Source organism: Eubalaena glacialis, chromosome 2 (genome assembly GCF_028564815.1).
Source record: "Eubalaena glacialis isolate mEubGla1 chromosome 2, mEubGla1.1.hap2.+ XY, whole genome shotgun sequence".
Lineage (NCBI taxonomy): Eukaryota > Metazoa > Chordata > Mammalia > Artiodactyla > Balaenidae > Eubalaena > Eubalaena glacialis.
The window spans coordinates 58,030,485-58,052,313 of record NC_083717.1 but is presented as its reverse complement, the minus strand read 5'-3'; the positions used below and the strand labels follow the sequence as shown (position 1 = coordinate 58,052,313).

The following is a 21,829-nucleotide window of genomic DNA, read 5'->3' as shown; positions in this document are numbered from 1 at the left end:
TAAATGGGCCACATGAATTAATACATTGGTAGTGTCTGAAGAGTTAAAATTTTGCAAATAATTATTTGAGTGTTTTTGGACTTTTATTAGCATTTTGAAACACAAGGAAAAGAAAATATTGGAATCAAACATTTGCAGAAACCTGAAGCACCTCCACAGAATCTTGGGGTTCCAGAGAACCTAATTTAAAAAGCAGGGTAAAATCCAGGGTGAGTTTGTGAAGGTCCACATCCTCAGATATTTGGTGCCCTGTCACTGTTTGTGTCTCATTAAGACAGTCGGGTACAGACTGCAGTCAAGCAAAGAATATTTACATCTTGAGCCTTCCTCCTCCTCTCTCTCCCTGAGTGTGTTTGGAAGTCAGGAGGTGGATGTGTCCTTTTTCGTCTCAGAGGATTATCTTTTTATTGTAGCTTAGTCTTCCTCCCTTCCTTCTTTCTTTAAGCTTCATCACATTTTTGTTTCATATTCAAACCTTGGCTTTCTTGTACAGTTTTTTCCTGAAGTTTCTGGTGGCTTTTTTTAATTAAAGATTTTTGAAAACAATGTGCCCTTAATCAAATCCATGGTGTTTTCCACCTTGTTGTTTCTTCTCTTCATTACTCTGAATCCACTTTACTCTCTTCAGAGACCCCTTACATCTTGCTATAATTTAGACACTGCCCCTTTTTCTAGACCCACTACACAGCTCATCATGAAAATTCCTTTTCCGGTTCTTTAAGTTTAGTCTGAAAGTTTATTTCTTCTTCCTTAGTATTCACCCTCATTTTTCTGGAGCTGATGCTCAAGTCCATGACCAAGAAAATACACATAAGAAACAAGCTCTCTGGCACCTTAATGTTCTTAAAAACACCTTTCTTTGCCTTCATGTTGGAGGGGTTTCTTTCAGCTCTAGAATTTCTCTGTGTGATTTCTCTCCCTCCCACTACCCACCCCTGCCCCCATGTCTCTTCTGCTTCTGTTGAGTGCATTTCCCTGGCCTTTACTCTGAGGCCCTCATCCTTTCGGTCTTACATTTCATCTCAGTGATTCTTATCAGCCAAACCTCCCGCCAATTTATAAAGATATATTTCATAGATCATGTTTTAACTTCCATATTGCCATTTGTTTTTCTAAATGCAACATCCTCTTGAAGTTTTGTGAGGATATTACTTTTTTAAGAGGTAATTTTTCATTCCTTTCATTGACTGCTTCTTCTTGGATCTTTCTTGCCTCTGTCCTTGTCTCTCACAGTGAAAGCTGTCCTCAGATATCTCATGATGGTGAGTTTCCCCTTTAGAGGATTTTGGGAACAGAGAAGGCTGCAGAGGCTCTGTAGACATGAGCAGCCCTTAGCAGAGGTTCTCCAGTTGCTAAAATGAGGGAAACTTAACTCGAGGTGCTGGCACCTTGACTGGCTGCCTACGTTTTCTTGAGGCTGTTTACTTTTTTATTCACCTGTAGGGCGACATTTTTTTTTTAACATCTTTATTGGAGTATAATTGCTTTACAATAGTGTGTTTGTTAGTTTCTGCTTTATAACAAAATGAATCAGCTATACATATACATATATCTGCATATCTCCTCCCTCTTGCGTCTCCCTCCCACCCTCCCTATCCCACCCTTCTAGGTGGTCACAAAGCACCGAGCTGATCTCCCTGTGCTATGCGGCCTCTTCCCACTAGCTATCTATTTCACATTTGGTAGTGTATATATGTCCATGCCGCCTTCTCACTTCGTCCCAGCTTACCCTTCCCACTCTCCATGTCCTCAAGTCCATTCACTACATCTGACATTTTAAGGATATGTTTTAATCAGGCATGGTAAAATGCAGACACAGAAATGACTGTCAGGAAGGAAGGAAGGAAGTTTATCATACAGTTCCCTGGAAACAGGAGGCATGCTCGCCGTACAGGGCCACACAGGGAAGCACCAGGGATGGTCAGGAGGCAGAGGGCGTGAGGGGAAAATGTGGTCAAAAGCCTTTATTGTGGTTTCCATGGAATGGAACTGGTGAGGCAGGGTAAGCAGGGCTAGGACCGGGAATGCCTTCAGCAGGCTTGGGTACATATGGCCTGTCCCTGTTTGTCTGGTACCTGGTCCTGGGGTGATTAGGGCAGGTGGATGGTGGCCAGGAGAGTGAGAGCTCCATAAAAGAGATGGTGGGGGTGTGGGCTCTGGATTGGTTGCTTTCCATTTGAGCGAGTTGTTTGCTATCTCTAGGAATTGGCTGACCTGGGGCGGGGGTGGGGGTGGGAATAGTCCCTCCAGGATCAGCAAGGCCTCAGATGTCAAAGTGTCAGAACACAGAAAATGAAAGACCTGGATAATAAGGGCTGTTGGTCTTAATTGTTTTTCCTTTCCGTTTTGTGTGCCCCCTTTAACCAGGTTGGTAAGTCCTGGCTGTAGGAGGTTCTGACCTTGGGCAGGGGGTGGGGCTGGAGTGCGTTCTTCTAAACTTGAACCTAATTCTTCTGTCTCCACCTGTGTTCCTTCCTGTCATCACTAATCCTGGAGCCCCGTACTCCTTGAGGCTGCCCAACTCCCCTGTGCACCTGCAGCCTCAGTCACTCAAGATGGATTTCTCAAGCACCAACCGAGCTTTGGGCCCATTCAAGGGGCTGGAACTAGAGCCTTGAACACAGTGGGTCCAAATCCCACCCTTAAGGGCTGATAGAGAGGCGCTGTGCTTCCCCCCACTCTTTATCTCCTGCAGATAGATTGAAATGTCTCATCTGCCAGTGTCCTCCTAAGTTGTCTTCAGGTTTCATTTTTGCTAAGAGCTTTGTTTTATATGCATATGGAAAAAATCGGCATCCCTATGAAACGGAGGTGGGCATTGGTCTCTTCCCCCTGTGCTCTGGGAAGACCTTCCAGGTCAGCCACAGGTGGGGCTCTCAGACCGCCGCTGGCTGCCCCAGCTGCAAGCAGCAGCCCCTCTCAGAGCTGCTCGGACTGCAGGAACAACCGCCCTAAGGGCATGGGGAACCCACTGCCCAGCCGGGCTGGCTCACGGATCCTTCTCCTGTTTCCAGTGCTGATGAGCGGTTTGACGCCACTTTCCACACCAACGTGTTAGTGAATTCTTCTGGGCACTGCCTGTACCTCCCTCCAGGTAAGTGCCGCTCCCTTTGTCCCCTGCAGTTAGACAGCGTGAAGGAGGTTGGGGTGCCCGACGGTGTCCACAGGGGCAGCGGCTGGCTCTGTGCTCTGGGCATCCTTAACCTCCATGCACGGCCAGCCCTCCTGACTTCTCCTCTGTGCTTGCACGTATTCCCTGAGCGTGGCAATGCCGTCTTCCTCTTTTTTGTCTTGGGATCATGGCTCAAGCTGTCTTTGCCAACACATGTCCTCTGTCCTTATTGTCTGTCCTGTGTTCTTAAAGTTCATCCACAACTAAAACAAGTCTCCGTTGTCAGGTCATTTCTGTTCTCCTTATAGCCTGCAAGCCAACCTCCAGGTCATTTCCTCCTCACAGCCTGCCTTTTCCTTCCCACTGCACTGGGTACCTGGGTATGTGCTGCCCTCCAGTGTCGGGGTGAGATGGTGACCTTGCTGGGCAGGCTTCTTGAGTGCGTGCATTAAAGCCCACCTGCTTGTTAGAGGCGAGAATAGGTGGTTTCCAAGGGACTCATCAGTGATTTCTTCCTGAAAGAGCTTCTCTCCTTCTCAGGCAGCTGATGGGTAACTGCTGGGGTTGAATCTCCTCCCACCAGCCCATCATTCCTGTCAGTTCACAGGGCCCTGGGCTGCTTGTGAGTGATCCATGCCTTGGGAAACCTGGGCTTCGTGCCCTCAAGATATTAACAGATTTTTTAAAATCTTCTAGGTGATTTTTCACATGTTCTTTTCCAGGGTTATTTCCCCCACTGCAACTGTTTAACTTCCTGTTCCCAGGCAGCCTGCAGCCACCTCCCCCCTCACCACCAACACATACACAACAAACACACACACACAAACACACACGTACACACGTCACCCACTAAAGCCATACATACACACCACACATATAGACACATCACACAAAAAACATACCACACACTATGCGCACACACACCACACACTCTCACAGACACACACACACACACACCCTCCAGCAGTCAGCCCCGTCTTGTGCCCTCGGATTCATCTCACAGCTCACAGCAAAGCTGGCTTTGCCTCCTGGGTTGTTGTTTACATGCTCTTTCTCATTAGCAGAGGATAAGCGTCCGAGGGCAGGATCTGTGTTTATTCCCGTTAGAACCACCCTCATCAACCAGGGGCCTGGCCCACATGTAGATAAACAAACGCCTCAGGGATTGAACCTGTCACAGGCAGATACCACCCGTTGTTGTCTGAGGAGATGGAAGGACTCCAGACTTTCAGGTTTTCTGTCTTAAACCTTGTGCTTCCTTGCTTCTTCCTCAGCCCCTCCTCTCCTCCGCCAGGCCACGCAAGCCTTCCTCCTAACAAAGACCTCGGGGATGGGTCTTCCATCACTGATACACTCTTTTACACCAGGCCTAGAAGTTGCAGCTTCTATCATGAGAACTATTTTGGAAAACGACCTCCAGCAGTCATCAGCGTAGAAGAATACTGGGCTGCGGGTTGTTTTGAAGGCTGAGGCTATTTTCAGCCACAGGAGCAGCACTCCTGACCCCCGAGCCCTCTGTGCAGCAGCCCCTTTGGGGCCAGTTCCTACATCCCAGCCTCCATGGCCCCTGGAGTCTGTCAGGAGGGCACATTGAGCTTTGACTGTGGGAGTCTCCCCTACTCTGGTCTAGAGAGTGTGGGGTTGTCTGGTTCAGGGCAGCAAGACTGCGCCTGGGGTCGCGTAGACCTGATCTGGGAAGCTGCTCTGCTCCAGCAACTAAGCAGGCAAAAAGTGCTTCAGATGCAAGCTTTGAAATAGACTTGGTTATTAGGAAATGACTTCTTTCCCATGTCATATTTTTATTTTTTAACAGCATTATTGAAGTATAAGTTACGTATTATACAATTGACCCATTTTAAGTGCACGATTCAATTATTTTTAGTAAATTCACAGAGTTGTACGACCACGACTGCAATCTAGTTCTAGAACATTTTCCATCACCCCCCAAAGATCCCTTTTGCCTGTTTGCGGTTAATCCCCACCCTCACTGCCAGCCCTAGGCAACCACTGACCTGCTTTCTGCCTCTAGAGAGTCTCTTTTTCTGGTCATTTGATAGAAATGGAATAATACAGTTACAGTTTCATTTTCTACCAGCAGTGAGAGTTTTGGGGGATTCAGCCCATTAATGGGAGGGCAGTGTCTGTAATGACGTCCAGATTCCTGCGGACATTGGATGTAATGCTGCAAATCCTGTTCAAAGGGACTTGAGGAGACAGGAAGTTTATTATCCTTTCCTAGCTTGACTGTGGGTGGGTGGGGGGGTCCCTGTTAGCAAGTTGAGTCCCTCCATTCATTTTTTAAAATTTGGTAGCAGAAATTTACAGAGCGTCTGCCCTGTCCCTGTGAGCACTGGGGCCCTTAGCTATTTGTGCCATCACTGCCTTCTGGTCTTTCTCTGGGCAGCAAGGAGCACATGGGCATAAATGGCTGGTGTGGGCTTATCTCAGTGACCTGTTGGGAAATTTACTCCCAACTTGTCCTGTCCCTCTTTTCAGTGGAAACTCTAGCTTTTGTCCAAACACTACCTCTTCAACTAAAACCTATTAGGTTTTGTTCTGTTCATAATCTAGAATTTAGGCTAGTTAAAATTATCTTCCATATATATTTCTAGATAACCAAGTATGTTCTCAATTTTTAACCTAAAGAAAATGCTCATCCTGCTCCTCACCAAACACAGTCACACAGACGCACAGATCTGAAACAGACCTTTCAGATTCTGTTTCTAAGCTCTTCATCATTTTTATCAGCTTCTATGGGATTCTTTTACATTCTTTACATCTCTCTTACTGTTTAGAATTTGGAGATGCACATGCATGGCAAGAGCAAGTTTACAGAATGTTTAATTCTTTGCCCAGAAATCTCTCAGAACAGAAAATGTCGGTGTAGCCTTTGAAATGTAAAAGACAGTAAAGCTTCAGCTGAACTTCTTTTCTAGAGATTTGTCCAGAAAGACCCAGCTTGTCCTGGACAGGTCTAGTTTGGATGGGCAGGATGGGCTGAAGCCTCTCTGGTCACACCCAGGTGAGAGGCCCCGGTACTCACACTGCCTCCTCCTGAAGGGATCTCAAATGGTCCAGGGGATGTGTGCACAGCATTGATCATGAGACATGCAGAACATCAGAAATGATGCATCTTTTAACCTGCCGATGCTTGATCAGGCTAGCAAGCTTTTCACTCCATGAAGAGTAGGCTTTGTGTGTTATGAACAGTGTATGGGATGGAGACCAAGGGATTGCTGTGCATTTATTTTTTTTTTTCCAGCATTATTGAGGTGTAGTTGACAAATGAAATTGTAATATATATATACATATACACATTGTGAAATCATTTATTTCCACAATCAGGTTAATTAACACACCCATCACCTCACATAGTTAATTTCAAGTATAAAATATTATTAACTGTAGTCACCATGCTGTACATTAGATCCTCAAAATGAATCCACCTTATAACTGAAAGTTTGTTCCCTTTTTGATCAACCTCTCCCCCATTTCCCCCACCCTCCAGCCCTTGGCAACCACCATTCTACTCTGTTTCTATGAGTTCAACTTTTTTTTTCAAATTCTTCATGTAAGTGATATTATACAGGATCTGTCTTTCTGTGTGTGACTTATTTCACTTAGCATAAAGCCCTCCAGTTTCATCCATGTTGTTGCAAATGGCAGGATTTTCATCTTTTTAAAGGCTGAATAATATTCCATATAATCCATATAAATTTGATTTTATATATAATATATATATACACACACATATATATATATATATAATATTTTATCTGTTTATCCATCGACAAACACTTAGGTTGTTTCCATGTCTTGGCTATTGTGAGTAATGCTGCAGTGGGGTGCAAATATCTTTGTGAGATACTGATTTTGTTTCCTTTCCATGTATACCCAGGAGTGGGATCGCTGGATCGTTTTTAGTTCTTTTTGTAACTTTTTGAGGAGCCCCTGTACTGTTTCCATAGTGGCTGCACCAATTTACATTCCCACCAACAGTGTGAGACTGCTGTGTGTTTAAAGCAGGTCTCAGCCAGCTTCCATCTTGGTCTGTCTCATTGCCCACATAGGCATCTTCAAGAGCTCCTGCTACATTGATGTGCGATGGTTCCCCTTTGATGTGCAGCAGTGCAAACTGAAGTTTGGGTCCTGGTCTTATGGAGGGTGGTCCTTGGATCTGCAGATGCAGGAGGCAGACATCAGCGGCTATATCCCAAATGGAGAATGGGACCTTGTGGGTAAGCCCAGCAAAGATGTGATACTGGCAACATAGAAGGAAGCTGCTTTATTACTGTGCTGGCTTAAAAAGTTTGGGATTTTCCACTCTGCTTTTCAGCATGAGCATTTATTGAACCCTGCAGCATTCTCCATGATTTACTGAGAGCTCTAGGATGAGAAACAAAAAACAATTAGAAAATTCAGTGCTTTCCATAAGGAACTTGCAGTTATGGTAAGGTCAGTGCTAGTATGGGCATCTCTATGTTATTCAAATCTGCTTCATCCCTAAAATCAGGTGGAACAGCAAATTGCAGTTGATGGGGACCTATATTTGATGATTTTAAATAGAAAAACAATAATTACATTTATAATGGTGTCAAGTTTACAATGTATTATTTATAATCATGGTGTCTTAGTCTGTTCAGGCTGCTATAACAGAATACCATAGACTGGGTAGCTTATAAACAACAGACAGTTATTTCTCATAGTTTGGAGGCTGGGAGTCCAAGATCAAGGTGCTGGCAGACTCAGCGTCTGGTGAGGACCTGCTTCCTTGTTCGTAGACAGCTGTCTTCAGGCTGTGTCCTCACGTGGTAGAAGGAACAGGGGAGCTCTCTGGGGTCCCTTTTATAAGGGCACTAATTCCATTCCTAAGGGCTCCCCCTCATGACCTAATCACCTCCCAAAGGCCTCACCTCCAAATAACCATCACTGTGGAGGTTAGGATTTCAACATATGAAACTTGCGGGGGACACATTCAGTCTAGAGCACATGTAATTTGAATACATAAAAAACCTGCCAATTTGTTCAAATATCACTAAGATACCCTTAAATAAATCTATAATAAACCTAAAGCATTTATTCAGACAACAATTAGCCAGTTTTTTGCACTTAACAAATTCCATGGCTCTGTGTGTGTGTTATAACCCCTTAAAATAAACTGCGTCCTTTTATTCAACGGTGGTTCCTTTCTTCCCCTGGAACTGAAGGGATCCCTGGCAAGCGGAGTGAGAAGTTCTATGAGTGCTGCAAAGAGCCATACCCGGATGTGACCTTCACTGTCACCATCCGCCGCAGGACCCTCTACTATGGCCTCAACCTTCTCATTCCCTGTATGCTCATCTCTGCCCTGGCCCTCCTTGTGTTCTTGCTCCCTGCAGACTCTGGGGAGAAAATCTCCCTGGGTGAGTACCGGGTCTGAGCTGGGATGGGAGGGCCCTGCCTTGAGGGTGGCAGTCTGGGCTCCAGGTGCAGAGATGTTCAGGGCCCGCTCCATGCATCCCAGCCCAGGGTGGCTCCCTGACACCACAGCCCACTGTGCGGGATGGCCAGGCCCTCTTGAGGTTCCACAGGCTCCTCTGATCCTGCAGAGAGGATGGGGATGCCCAGGGAAGAACCAATTCTTCCCTGAGGGGCCTGTGCCTTCTCCCCTCCTGCCACCCCACCCCACCCCTTGGTGGCAACCAGCTGGAATTCATTGTGGGCAGGACACAGTTTAGTTTAATATAGTATCAGCTTGCATTTATATATATATACAGTGAGGATCATAAGGAATTGCACTGTGTATATATATATATACACAGTGCAATTCCTTATGATCCTCCAATAGGAAGATAAGAAAACTATGATTTAGATTGGTGAAATGAGCTCCTCAACATCTCAAAGAGTTACTAAAGATCCTATTTGGTACACATAGAAATCATTCTCAAACCTATAACTTCTGACTGTGAGTGTCAACTGAAAAAAAATGCTCAACCGAAAAGTTAAGAATTATGTTTTATTTGGTGGACTTTCTGAGGACTTCAAGCCTGAGACATAGCATCTCTGATAGTTCTAGGGACGGCTCTGAAGAGGTAAAGGAGGAGCCAGGGTATATAGGAGGTTTTGCCACAAAGACCAGGTAGTCAAAACATCAAAAGATTACTGTTGATTAAAGAAAACCAAACACCTCAAGTTAATGAATTTAGTGCTTTTCTGTGTATGGGAAGATGCAAGAGTCTGGGCTCACTGAAATCATTCCTTTGCTATGCACCTTAGTTCTCTGGGGCTAGTATCCTGTGTTTTCTCATCCCGAGTCCCCTTAGGGTGCACCATTGGGGAGGCTGTAATATGATGGTTTGATGGCTGCAACATCCTTTGTTTACTGATATGGCAGGTGATATTTTTCATTCATACAAGAGCCTCAGGCACATTAAATGACCTATCCAAGGTCACACAGCTAGTAAGTAGAAAAGTCAAGAACAAAAGCCAGGTCTTCAAACTGTATGTTTTCTTTTTCCTGCTACATGAAACTCCCTTTTGATACTAATGTAATAAAGAAAATGAGAGATACATGTGCTGAGGTCAATGATTTATTTTGAGTTGTTCTTCTAAAGTACTGGCTCCTGAGTTTGTTTTCCCAGGGACTCCTCTGGGACTCTGGTAAATGACCCGGACTGTCCCCAGAAAGATGCCCATTCCCATCAATATAGAAAACCGTGCATTTGGTTTCAGGAATGTCATGGCCACCACCATCCCTCCCTCCACACCTCCTTTGACTCTTGGGCTGGATGGAGTTCAGGCCTTACCATCTGTTCTGTCTCAGGGGCCACTGTATGTCTCTGTTCCAGGGATCACAGTTTTACTCTCTCTTACTGTCTTCATGCTGCTGGTGGCTGAGATCATGCCTGCGACCTCTGACTCAGTACCCTTGATAGGTAAGCAAGCATCCAGCTCCTCTAAAGACATGGGCTTAGAGAGTGCCTGGGATTTTGCAGCACAGGCAAGGAGCAGAAACGTGTCCCGCAGGACCCTGGAGAGCTGCATGGCCCCCCTTTTCTGCTGTGAGGAGATGACTTGCTGTAACTACTCAGAGTTGACCCATGGCCTCTGCTCACCTGGCACATAGAAGGGGAGGGGGAGTCTGGCTTTGTGGTTTGGCCTTAAGATGCAGAAATGCCCCCTTTTCTCCCACAATGCCCCCCTCACACTTGTTATGGAGCCAGAGATTTTTACCATTAAAGATTCATTATTTTAGCTTGAGTCACTGTTTTTCCACAAATTATTTGTTACACATTAACTCTCAGTCATTGTTTCTTGAGATAACTCGATGTCTCTGTAGAAAGTTAAAGTTTGTGAGGGAAGGTAAACAGGACAAATATGTTTTGGCCACATGTTGGGCTGCACCCCTCAGGCCTGCAAGCCCTGTACTCGCCCAGACTCGAGACTGAAGAAAGAGTCCAGAGACAGGACATCAGTTGTTTGGTAGATGGGAGATCTTACACATCTGAAGCAAAAGGGTCCTGGAGTGACACCCCACCAGTTATCTAGGGGAATTGAAGTCAGAGTGGCCCATCGGTTACCAGGGAAACCAGCAGAGGGGCACAGCCCTTTTAGCCCCTTGGGCTAAGTACCTTCAAGGGGCAGAGGTCTTCCCTTTGTTAAACTATGAAAGGGGAGCCATTCTGAATTAAAGATTAAACAATCACTAGCTTCAGGGCAGCGGGACAAGGATGTAGGTATTTACTGATTAGGCTCTGCAATTAGGGGGGAAAGTCAGTCATGTGAGTAGGGTGTAGGTGAAGCAGGGACTGGTCCAGCAGGGGATGCACAAACCACATGCAAAGGCAGGTGTAAGGATGACCTTCTGCCCAAGGAAGGATGACAGAAACAGGAGGCGGCATCACCTGTTGCTGTGAACCTCCCTGGACTGGACTGGAATAAGCAAGAGCGTGCCGAGGGGCGCTCAGTGGCCCAGAGGTTAGGACCCAGTACCCTGGCCACTGCAGCCAGGGTTCTCTGTTCCTGGTCAGGGAACCAGACCTCCAAGCCAGTTGTGAGGACGGGAAGCAAACATTCTGCCAATAGACCTTAGTTTTAATGAGAGTCCCCACTCCTATTTGGTGGTGGAGGTCAGAAACAGGAAAGCAGTATACCGGTGGCAGTCCTATGTGGTTAACCAGGGGTAAGTAAGAGTGGGGGGCCTTACATGATATCGCCAGGCTTCACGAATTAAGAAGCCAAGGCCCTTCTTTTGGAGGTTTCTGGATGTGTAATATTTTGACCAGAGAGGCTGTTGGTATAAAAAGCCTCTGGGGGTGTCATATTTCTCTCCGTACCATCCTGGGAGCAAGGAACCGTCTTTTAACCTGACATTCTGAACCCATCCTTTCTACCTTCTAGCACAATGCTTTCAATAGAGACCTGCAGCAGAAACCACCCTTAAAGGGGCAGTCAGCAGGCCCTGTTGTGTCTGATGAACCCACAGGCTTGGTCGGTGCATAGGCCACATCTAGAAGGATGGGATGCTGTTGGCCTTTGACCTCTGTTGTTGAGATTTCAGCTGTGGGATCCAGTCAGCCTGGATCCCTCCATAGGTCATTGTATTAGTCTGCTAAGGCTACCACAATAAAATTCCACAGACTGGGTGCCTTACACAGGAAAAATTTATGTGCTCACAGTTTTGGAGGCTCCTGAGGTCTCTCTCTTTGTCTTGCAGATGGGCACCCTCTGCTGTGTCCCCACATGGTCTTTCCTTTGTATCTTCACATCCCTGTGCCTGTTTGTGTGTCCAAATTTCCCCTTCTTATAATAAGGACACCAGTCAGATTGGACCAGGTGCCACACTAACAATCTCATTTTAACTTAATTCTCTCTTTAAATGCCCTCTCTTCAAACACAGTCACATTCTAAGGTACTTGGGGTCTACAGCTTCAACATATAAATTTTAGGGGGACACAGTATGCAGCCCATAACAGTCACAGTTTGGTCCCCCCTCCCTTCCCTTCCCAGAGGTCCCTGATGCTGATGTTAAGTCTCAAATGTCCACCTCTGGTAGCTCCTTGTAGGTTCCTCTTGGTCTCCATGGGAGAGCAGTGAGTTCCTGCCTGCCTGGAGGGCAGGAGGTGTTTTTAACCAAGTGCGTGGCTGCATATTTAGCCTCGTACCAGGATGCTTTCTTTAAGAGCCCAGCCCCTTGGTGGTTGGCCACACTGAAGCTTTGTTTGTTTGTTTGCATTTATGTTAGGATAATTTATTCTGTTGCTTAGAGAGGCATTGTGTGTGTATATTTTTTGTTTCGTTATTTTTTAATACTCTTTTTACACTTGAATCCATCTTTGCTTCTAATCCCTTTTTATTTTATTTATTTATTTTATTGATTTACAATGTTGTGTTGGTTTCAGGTGTACAGCCTGATTCTTTTCCCTTATAGGTTTTTACAAATAACCTACAATTATTACAAAATATTGAGTATTGTTCCCTGTATAGTACAGTAGGTCCCTGTTGGTTATCTATTTTATAGATAGTCGTGTGTATGTTAATCCCAACCTCCTAATTTATGCCTCCCCCACACTGAAGGTTTACTAATCAGAGTTGGCAATTAAGGAATGCTCACCCATGCCAGCTTTCTCCTATACCCTTGGCCCATAAAATTACTAATCCTTGCACCAACCCCGCAGAGAAGGCATTTCCATTCCTGTTATACTGGTGAAGAAGCTGAGGCCCAGAGAGGCTGAGTGGTCTGTCCAAGCTCACAGACGGCAGCCAGTGGACCAGGGGGGAAGCCCCATGCTGCTTCTCACCTGGTCCAAGGTGGAGAAATGCATCCTTGCCCATCAGAGCTGAAGCTGCTGTTCTCAGCCTGAAAAGACACTGCAGCTGACCTCTTCTTCCGGCTGGACAGCTGGCACTCCCCACCCCTGTGGCTCTCAGTAAGTAGATGGGGCCAGACTCTCTCATTAGTAGAGTCATTTTCCAGGTCTGATAAGTCAGCCGGTGGCACCCAGGTCTGCCCTTGCTAGATCCCCGAAGCCTGTCTGTGGCCTGCAGTCATCACAGTGGTGATCACACCCTCTGTGTCCAGGTGGTTTCAGTTCTGACAATGGTGCTTTCTCATCGGACAACCTTATCACCATCCTGTGAGGCGCAGTTAGCTTTCACGGAAGGGTGAGGCAGGCAGGGTTCCCAGCAGTGCAGTCAGCTGGTGAGGCTGCTCAGCAGGGTAGGAGGAGGAGGTCTGTGTGCTCTGGATTGGCATCTGCCCGCCAGGATCGTGCGTGGTGGGCTGCAGGCCCGGAGGAGGTCCTGCTCTGCTCTTGGGCCTTGCTCCCCAGCCCCTGGTGGTCAAGACACAGTCTGGGTCCCCTGCACTGTGCCATGGTGACTCGCTGTGACCAAGGCCCCAGGTCTCCCTTGCCATCTGCTCTCTCTGCAGCCCAGTACTTCGCTAGCACCATGATCATCGTGGGCCTCTCCGTGGTCGTCACGGTGATCGTGCTACAGTACCACCACCACGACCCCGACGGTGGCAAGATGCCCAAGTGGGTGAGTTCCTCCCCAGCTCCTCCACCAGAGGGGGGGTCAGGGCCTCTCCCCAGAGGAGGCTCCGAGGATGACTTATCTATTTTAAAAAATCCCACAAACAGCTAGCATTCCTAAACAAAAAGCTGCAATTTCTTACCTGTCTGCATATCTCTGCATCCAGGGCAGTATGGTGAATGCTCTTAGGGTCCCACGGGGCTGTCCTTACAATCTGACATCCCAGAGCAGGGCTCAGGCCGAACACTCTGCACCTTTCACTGGACAGTGTTTCTAAACCTCCTTTTTGCAAGTACACTATGAGAAGCAACACACAAGATGAGCACACAGCCGCGGGCTGGATCTTCAAAACAGAATGGGGAGTGAAAAGAGTAAGAAATAGCGTGAACAGTGTACAAATATTACAATCAGTTGTCAATGAAAATAATCAATAAACTATCAAGAAGAAGAATAGAAAAGAGTTTTATTTGAGTCCAACTGAGGATTAGCCTGGAAGCCAGCTTTCCAGATTAATCTGAGAAGCTGCTCTGGAGAAGCAGGGTTTTCAGCACAGTTTTATATCCTGTCAGAACAAAGAACATGAAATGAGTCGGGGTTACATTTCTTCAAGGTAAACAAAACAAAACAAAACAAAAACACAGATTAGCACGTACACGGCAAGTCAGCATGGCCTTGGCGCCTCAGAAGGGAGTCTTATCATTGGAGGACCAGCAATGGTGTTCCAGGAAGAGAGGCATTTAATCTTTATTTTTATCATGGACATTCTTTACTTCTGGTCAATGTGCCCTTTTCTCTAATAATTAAAGCAGATGTATGTTTGATAGGCCACAAACAGGCTATTTTAGTTAGCATCAAATTCAAATTAACTCATGTATAAGCCAGAATGACTTCCCTATATCTCAGTATGTGAAACTTTCTTTTATCACAATACACATAGGAAAGTGATTTAACCAAAAGCCTATAAAATAAACGTGTGAGTAGTTAACAGTGGGGAAGGAGGATGGGATAAAAGGAAATGGATGGATGGGACTTCCCTGGTGGTCCAATGCGTAAGACTCTGTGCTCCCAATGCAGGGGGCCCGGGTTTGATCCCTGGTCAGGGAACTAGATCCCACATGCCACAACTAAGAGTTCACATGCCACAACTCAAGATCCTGCACACGGCAAAGAAGATCCCGAGTGCCACAATTAGGACCTGGCGCAGCTAAATAAATAAATAAATTTTTTTTTTTTAAAAAGGAAATGAAAAAGAAAAAAAAAAAAGGAAGTAGATGGTAAATAAATGTTTGTCATCTGAGCCCAGGTCAGGCCACATGGTCCCAGTGCCTCCCAGCACTGATGTGTTGTGACGTGTGCTGATGCTTCCCCAGCCATGGGCCGTGCTCCATTGGAGTCCAATGTCCAAAGCTCTACACCACCCTCGCCCGACACTTGGGAAACCTTGGTTGGGGGACAAGCAGGGCCTGGACTTTCCCCATCTCACTTGGTGTGACCAAACCCCCAGCAGGGCAGAGCTGCCCCCCCACCCCTCACCCCACTTCTTACTTAGGCCCCACAAACCCTCCAGTCTTCCCATCGAGAGAGCATGGCTTAGGGACAGTTGGGAGCTAAAGAAGCCCTCTCATGCCAAAACAAGCCTGCCTTTGCAGACCCATAAATCTTGCCTCCAAGTTCAGAGTCAATTTAGGACTCACCAGTGCACTAAATATAACTGCAAGATGTAAGATGCATTCCCTTAATCTCCAGGAGCAGGGAGTTCCTGGCCCTTCTAAAAATATCCATTGTGCAATAATTTACAGTTACCCAAAAATTAACTTAGGAAAGACCACTTTTTTTTTAATTTTAGGAAATTGGCTTTACAGAGTGACTGCCCTTGAATTCTTTTCCACAGCAAATCCTTACACTTAATAATTCTCTCGTGGCATCAGCAGTGGGCTCCCCAAAATGGTGCCACCTCCCACATGGGTCACATCACCACAGTGTGCGGGCTTGTTTTGAGAAGTCCCTCCCCCCTCAAAAAAAGAAGCTGAGACACATTTGCACACATTGACCTACATTCTCATCTGACTTCCTTATAACTCTGATACACTTTCTTGTCTATCCACCCATTTGTTTGAAATAACATTTACATGTTTCAGAAGTCAAAATCAAAGAATTATACAAAGGAACTCCTGCTCCCATTCCTGCCCCTCCCCCTACTTCCACCACCAATTGATAACCATTTCAATTAATTTCTTTTTCCTTCCAGTGTTTATGCAGATGCCAAAATATAAACACATATTCTTATTTCTTCTGTTCTGACTGATGTAAAGACAAGGGGATTAAGGCAGTAAGAAACAAAACCATTTTTAATGGCCTTTTCCAGAAAAATCTGAATTAAGAGCATATGCTGATTATTCACCTTTCAGCGCAAGAGCATGTTAAAGCCAATGGTGCAAAGCAAATATGAAACTTGTATTTCTCTTTCACTTTATATAACACACCGCGTTTTTTTTTCTTTCCATGTGTATATGAAACATAAACAGCCTCCGAGGGGCTTTCATTGTGATCTGTTACCATGAAGAAGACACTGCTGGTGCGGTGGCATTATGTAACATTCACACAGCCAGAAACAAAACCATAACCTAACAGCAGAGGTCACAAGCACAGTCTGAGAAGTGCCAAGAGGATAATCTCATCTTCTGAGATGCTTTAGCCTTGAAAGCTAATGATTTAGGCCATGAAATTCAAAATAGATTTAGCTTGAGCTATGCCCCAGGGGATGTGCAGACCCCCACTTGGCAGGCAAAGCCCTGGATCTGAGGCTCAGCTCTCCCTTCCAGGCTGCCTCTGGGTTTGGGCACACTCACTGCCCCATGTGCTCCCTTGAGCTCTGGCCCCAACTTTCTGGTGCCTTCTGAGTGGGGGTTTGGCTAAAGTCACAGGGGGCTTGCAGAGAACCTAGCAGACTCTTTTATAGATGAGGCTGTGGAAGTCTGAACACATTAGGTGACTCAAACTCACTGTATGACCTTGACCCAATTTATTTGCCTCTTTGAGCCTCAGATTCTTTTTTTAAAATTTATTTTATTCAAGTATAGTTGATTTACAATGTTGTGTTAGTTTCTGGTGTACAGCAAAGTGATTCAGTTATACATATACATATATATTCTTTTTCAGATTATTTTCCATTATGGTTTATTACAGGATATTCAATACAGTTCCCTGTGCTATACAGTAGGACCTTGTTGTTTAACCATTCTATATATAATGGTTTGCATCTGCTCACCCCAAACTCCCAATTCATCCCTCCCCCACTGCCTCCCCCTGAACCTCAGCTTCTTTATCTGTAAAATGGGGGAATTATACTCATTTCACTGAACCCTGAGATGCCCAGGTGAGATGGCTTGTCTTGAGCCTCATGTGGAGTGTCCACGTGGGGCTGTGTGTTTCTGCTCCTTACTGATCCTGGAAAATAGAGTCTGCAGGCTGGCTCTTCCAGGCTCTGGAGGTATGTCCATAGGGTGTGGGCAGGATAAAAAGTGCCGCCTGTGATGGACAGAGGGTGATCTTTACAGCTGCAGCAAAACTGCTCTTACGCCTTCTTGTTCTTTTCATTGCTGTCTCCAGACCAGATAACTGCAGTTATCTTTGATAAGTGTCATAAAAATGGTTACCAAAAAAAGGGTGGCAGACACGAATTTCACAACTTGCTGCCTGCGCTTACAGATGGGAAACATACCTGCTACACTGCTGATGGAATTTGCCTACAATCATAAACCAAAATTCAAATCAGTATCTGGATCATTTCAGGGAAAGGGCTCACTTTTCTTGCACTTGTCTAAATAGGCTTGCAAGAATTTTTTAAAAGCTGGATTGAGGTTTCACAAGGCTCCCTTCTTTCTATTAGAAGGGAGAAACAAATCTCTCCAGCATCTTCTAAGCATGCAGGCGACGTATGTTTATAAAACACTTTAGGCCAGAGGTCGGCAAACTATGGCCCTGGTGGCCAAATCCAACCTGCCAACTGCTTTTGCAAATAAAATTTTATTAGAAAAAAAAGCCTGTTTGCTCTTTTGCATGTATGGCTGATTTTGCACTATATCAGCAAAGCTAAAATATTTACTGTCTGTCCCTTTAAAGAAAGTCTGCCAACCCCAGCTTCAGACTTTTCACAGCATTTTGTCTCATATCATCTCCTTCAGTCTTCACTGCAACCTAATGAGTTAGGTTAGAGGTTCCTAAACTCCCATGGTTCACAGCACCTTTCATGTCTCAGGGTTTTTTTGTTTTTTGTTTTTTTTTGACAGAGCACCTAGGGCAAGAGGAATACCTAACGGTTCTATTATTTAAACAGGTCAAAACAACTTACTAAGTACTTATACCCCAACAGCTTAGCACCTATTGGCACAGCAAACTTCTCTCATCTTGGGAGCATGCTACCCTCCTTGTCTGTTCCACGATGACTTTCTTGGCACTTGCCTTTTATCAGGACAAGTTCCAAAATCTACTTTGCACGGATAGGACTTCATGCAAGGAATGCAGTGATCTAATGTGACAGTCTGAACTGCTTCAGGTTAGGGGTGCACACAGTGTCTGACACATGTCACAGGGTTGCCCTTGAAACTTTAACATCTCCAGGGGTGCCCTTGTGAGTTTGTCACCTCACACTGGCATACCTCACAGGGAGTTAGAGTTGGTGGTCCCTAGTTCCAGATGAGGAAGGACCAGAGAGGGTGACTTGCTCTGTTCCCCAGCTCAGGGCTCTCTTTAGAAGACAGCCCTCTCCCCCCACACAGGCTGTCCTCCTTGAGGTGGCAGTGTGCGCATAGTTCCTTCCCAGGGTGATTTTCTGTATTGCTTTGTCATTGCCTCACATTCGATTCAACCATTGTACAGTGTTGGCAATGCTTGCCTGTGTAAACTCGCCTGGGAAGGCCTGGGGACCTGTCACCCCTAGGGTCCACCCCCACGAAGTCTAGCTGGTATCACAGCATCCCCTTGGACGGATCAGCCGTGCGCCCTTCCCTGCCACCCTAACGGTGTGCTGTCTCTGCAGACGAGAGTCATCCTCCTGAACTGGTGTGCCTGGTTCCTGCGCATGAAGAGACCGGGGGAGGACAAGGTGCGGCCGGCCTGCCAGCACAAGCAGCGCCGCTGCAGCCTGGCCAGCGTGGAGATGAGCGCCGTGGCGGGGCCGCCGGCTACCAACGGCAACCTGCTGTACATCGGCTTCCGTGGCCTGGACAGCGTGCACTGCGCGCCCACCCCCGACTCGGGGGTCGTGTGTGGCCGCCTGGCCTGCTCGCCCACGCACGACGAGCACCTGCTGCACGGCGGCCAGCCCTCGGAGGGGGACCAGGACCTGGCCAAGATTCTGGAGGAGGTACGCTACATCGCCCACCGCTTCCGCTGCCAGGACGAGAGCGAGGCCGTGTGCAGCGAGTGGAAGTTCGCGGCCTGTGTGGTGGACCGCCTGTGCCTCATGGCCTTCTCGGTCTTCACCATCCTCTGCACCATCGGCATCCTGATGTCGGCGCCCAACTTCGTCGAGGCTGTGTCCAAAGACTTCGCTTGACTCAGTCCTGGCTCCCAGCATGTAGGAAACGCAGAGATGGGCGATGACGTTGGCTTAGGGAGAACTTGGGGGCGCTGATTCCACAACACCGTTAAACCCGAGGACGCAGATGTACCCTATCGCTGTCATGTCGGTTTCAGTTTACTTGTTACTTTCCGTAATAGGATCTCAGCACGTTTCCGTTTAACCCTCTTTGATGGGCCACTCGATATCCTCCAAGCATCCTTATGGTCAGCAGGACCCTGGAGAGGTCGTTTTGCCCATTCTCCACTGCCTGGTGTGCCCTTCAAAGAGGTTCGGGTAGCTCAGGACTGACTGCCAGGTGAGGCCTGGGTAGCTGGTCTGCATGCCTGCATGTCACTTGCTGTGAGGGCTTACATGAAAATTCATATCTGCTTTGCCTGTGTACAAATCTAGATTGAAGCTAATAATCATAATAAACCACACTCAGTAAATCCATCAGATAATTGACTGATGAAACAAAACTAAACTAAACTAAAATTTAAAACCCAACTGCTGGTTTTTCTTCAATTCAGACTTTAATTTTCTCTACCAAAGACAGTTGGTAGAGAGAAACAGTTTTATGCTGTGTCTACATTTTAAAAAAGAGACAGTAATAGTTCGTCTTGTAAATTATGCTTTTTGCCAGCCTGATTTTTGCCAACCTACCCTGTGAGGGGAACCAGGAGGGACACAGGTGTGTGTTGATTCTGAACCAGGAGCAGACCCAGTCAAGTTAAGGGGATTTCTGTGGATCCCAGGCACTCCCAAGCTTTCTGTGCTGCCCCCAGACACTGGCAGGTTGAGTCGGTCTGTTCTATTCGACAAAGCCCAAAGGACAAGTAGAATTCTATAAGAATTACCACCCAATGTAATAATAGCTGAAGCTAATTTAAACCATCTATGTGTTTGTTTGTTTTTAATGTAAGTAATAGCTAAAGCTAAATTAAACCATGTGTGTTTTTGTTTTGTTTTTTAAATAATGCATTAGACACTTCACATGTACTGGAGTTGATTAGCCTTACAAATTTGTGGATCCATACAAATGCACAACATGAAGTCACCAAAGTATTCTATGCTTTTTCTCCATGTGTCAGGGCCAAGGGGCAGGGGTTTGGGCCTCTTCTGGCTCCCTATATGGCAGGAACTGGGGAGGGGTGGCATGGCTGATGGCTTTCCTGAATGGCAGGCCAGTGGTGGTTAGCAGGAGGGGCTTACAGACTAACAGTAGCTGCACACCCAGTAAGTCCAGTTTCTGGTTTGGGGGATCTGCTTTCCCACAGCTCACACACACAGCTTCAGCCCAGAGAGCTGGCTGAATGGGTGGATTCACTGGAGGTGTGTGCTTTGAAAGCTAGGGAAATTTTTATTTTAAATCCAGGTGGTGATGCAGTTCTCCACTTAGATTGTCTAGCTGACAATCATCCCTTTGCTTCTCCCATCCTTACTGTTTAATGTGATCAGACGAAGACACAAGACAATCTTTCCTGTTCTGTTGTTTCATCTAGTAACTCTCAGAGCTCAAAACTGCAAAAGGTGTCTGAGCTCCTGGGGATCTTTAATTTGCTTCTAACCCCTGAAATGGATACATCATGAGGGAAGATTTGATTTTCAGAGCAAAAGAAATTGCATGCACTTCTTCAGCCATTTATTTCGTTCATTTCTGGGTGGATCTGTATGTACTGAAAAAGATGGAGGCTTGTGCATGTGTGTGAGAACACGTGTGTGTGTGAGCACCTTCAGAAAAGACCCCTGGTTTACAACAAGAAGGCTGATAAATAAGGACATTCCAGCATCATACCATTTGGAGCAGGGTCGTCCTCAGAGTACACTCATTCTATGTGGACTGGACGAAAAGTGCACAATATTTTTTTTTTTTCTCTATTAAAGTGTCTTTAGAAACAACTAGAAGTGTTTTGATATATAAAGAGAGTGTTTCATTTCTTATTGCTATTCGAAGTTGATCCCTACTACATTTTCCTTTAATAAAAAACCTTTTTGGTTTTGTATTTTATACAGAAAAATGTAAAAGGGCAAACAAAAGGGGTTTGTATTTTGACCACCCAAATAACTACTCTGCAATTTAAAAAGTAGTAATAAGGAAAAGATGCACACATAGGAAGACAAGTGTGAAGGGCTGAAAATAAGCCCCCACCCACCCCAGCCCCTGCCTTCTCTCCTCACAGGGGACCATCAGTGAGCTTCTGGGGAGGGATGGGCATTTCCAGAAAAAAAGGAAGGGAGAGAGGCTGAGCAGGGAGGAAGAGGATGTGGAGAGAGACCTTCCTTTTCTGTCTGTTTCTAGCACCCATGCTGTGCTCAGCACCCTGCACTTTGCTTTTTTCATTTGGTGTTAAGAGATCTTTCCATAACAACATATAAATATCTACCTCATTCTTAATAGCTGCTTAGCGTTCCATTGTCCCCGTGCACTATAATTTCTTTGATTAGTCTTTTATTAGTGAACCTATAGAGTATTTCCTGCCTTTATTTTTATACACAGATCTAAAATTAGCCTCCTTGTAATTATATCATGGCATACTTTTGTGACTGTATCTTGATATCAATTCCAACTTGAAAATGGAGCTGCTGGATTTAAGGTTATGTGCATTTAACACTTTTGTCAATATTGCCAGATTATTCTT

The 21,829-nt window shown here is 45.9% G+C and overlaps 1 protein-coding gene across 1 annotated transcript in view; it reads left to right on the top strand.

Moving 5' to 3' along the window:
* The window catches only part of CHRNA7 (cholinergic receptor nicotinic alpha 7 subunit), a 127,967-nt gene extending 108,783 nt beyond the window's left edge, over window positions 1–19,184 (top strand). Inside the window, exons 5-10 of the mRNA XM_061181840.1 lie at window positions 3,015–3,094; window positions 7,183–7,350; window positions 8,320–8,514; window positions 9,940–10,026; window positions 13,524–13,633; window positions 18,666–19,184. Coding sequence (XP_061037823.1) covers window positions 3,015–3,094; window positions 7,183–7,350; window positions 8,320–8,514; window positions 9,940–10,026; window positions 13,524–13,633; window positions 18,666–19,184 — 1,159 coding nt within the window. The remainder of the gene's footprint in view (window positions 1–3,014; window positions 3,095–7,182; window positions 7,351–8,319; window positions 8,515–9,939; window positions 10,027–13,523; window positions 13,634–18,665) is intronic.
* The last annotated feature ends 2,645 nt before the right edge of the window (window positions 19,185–21,829 follow it).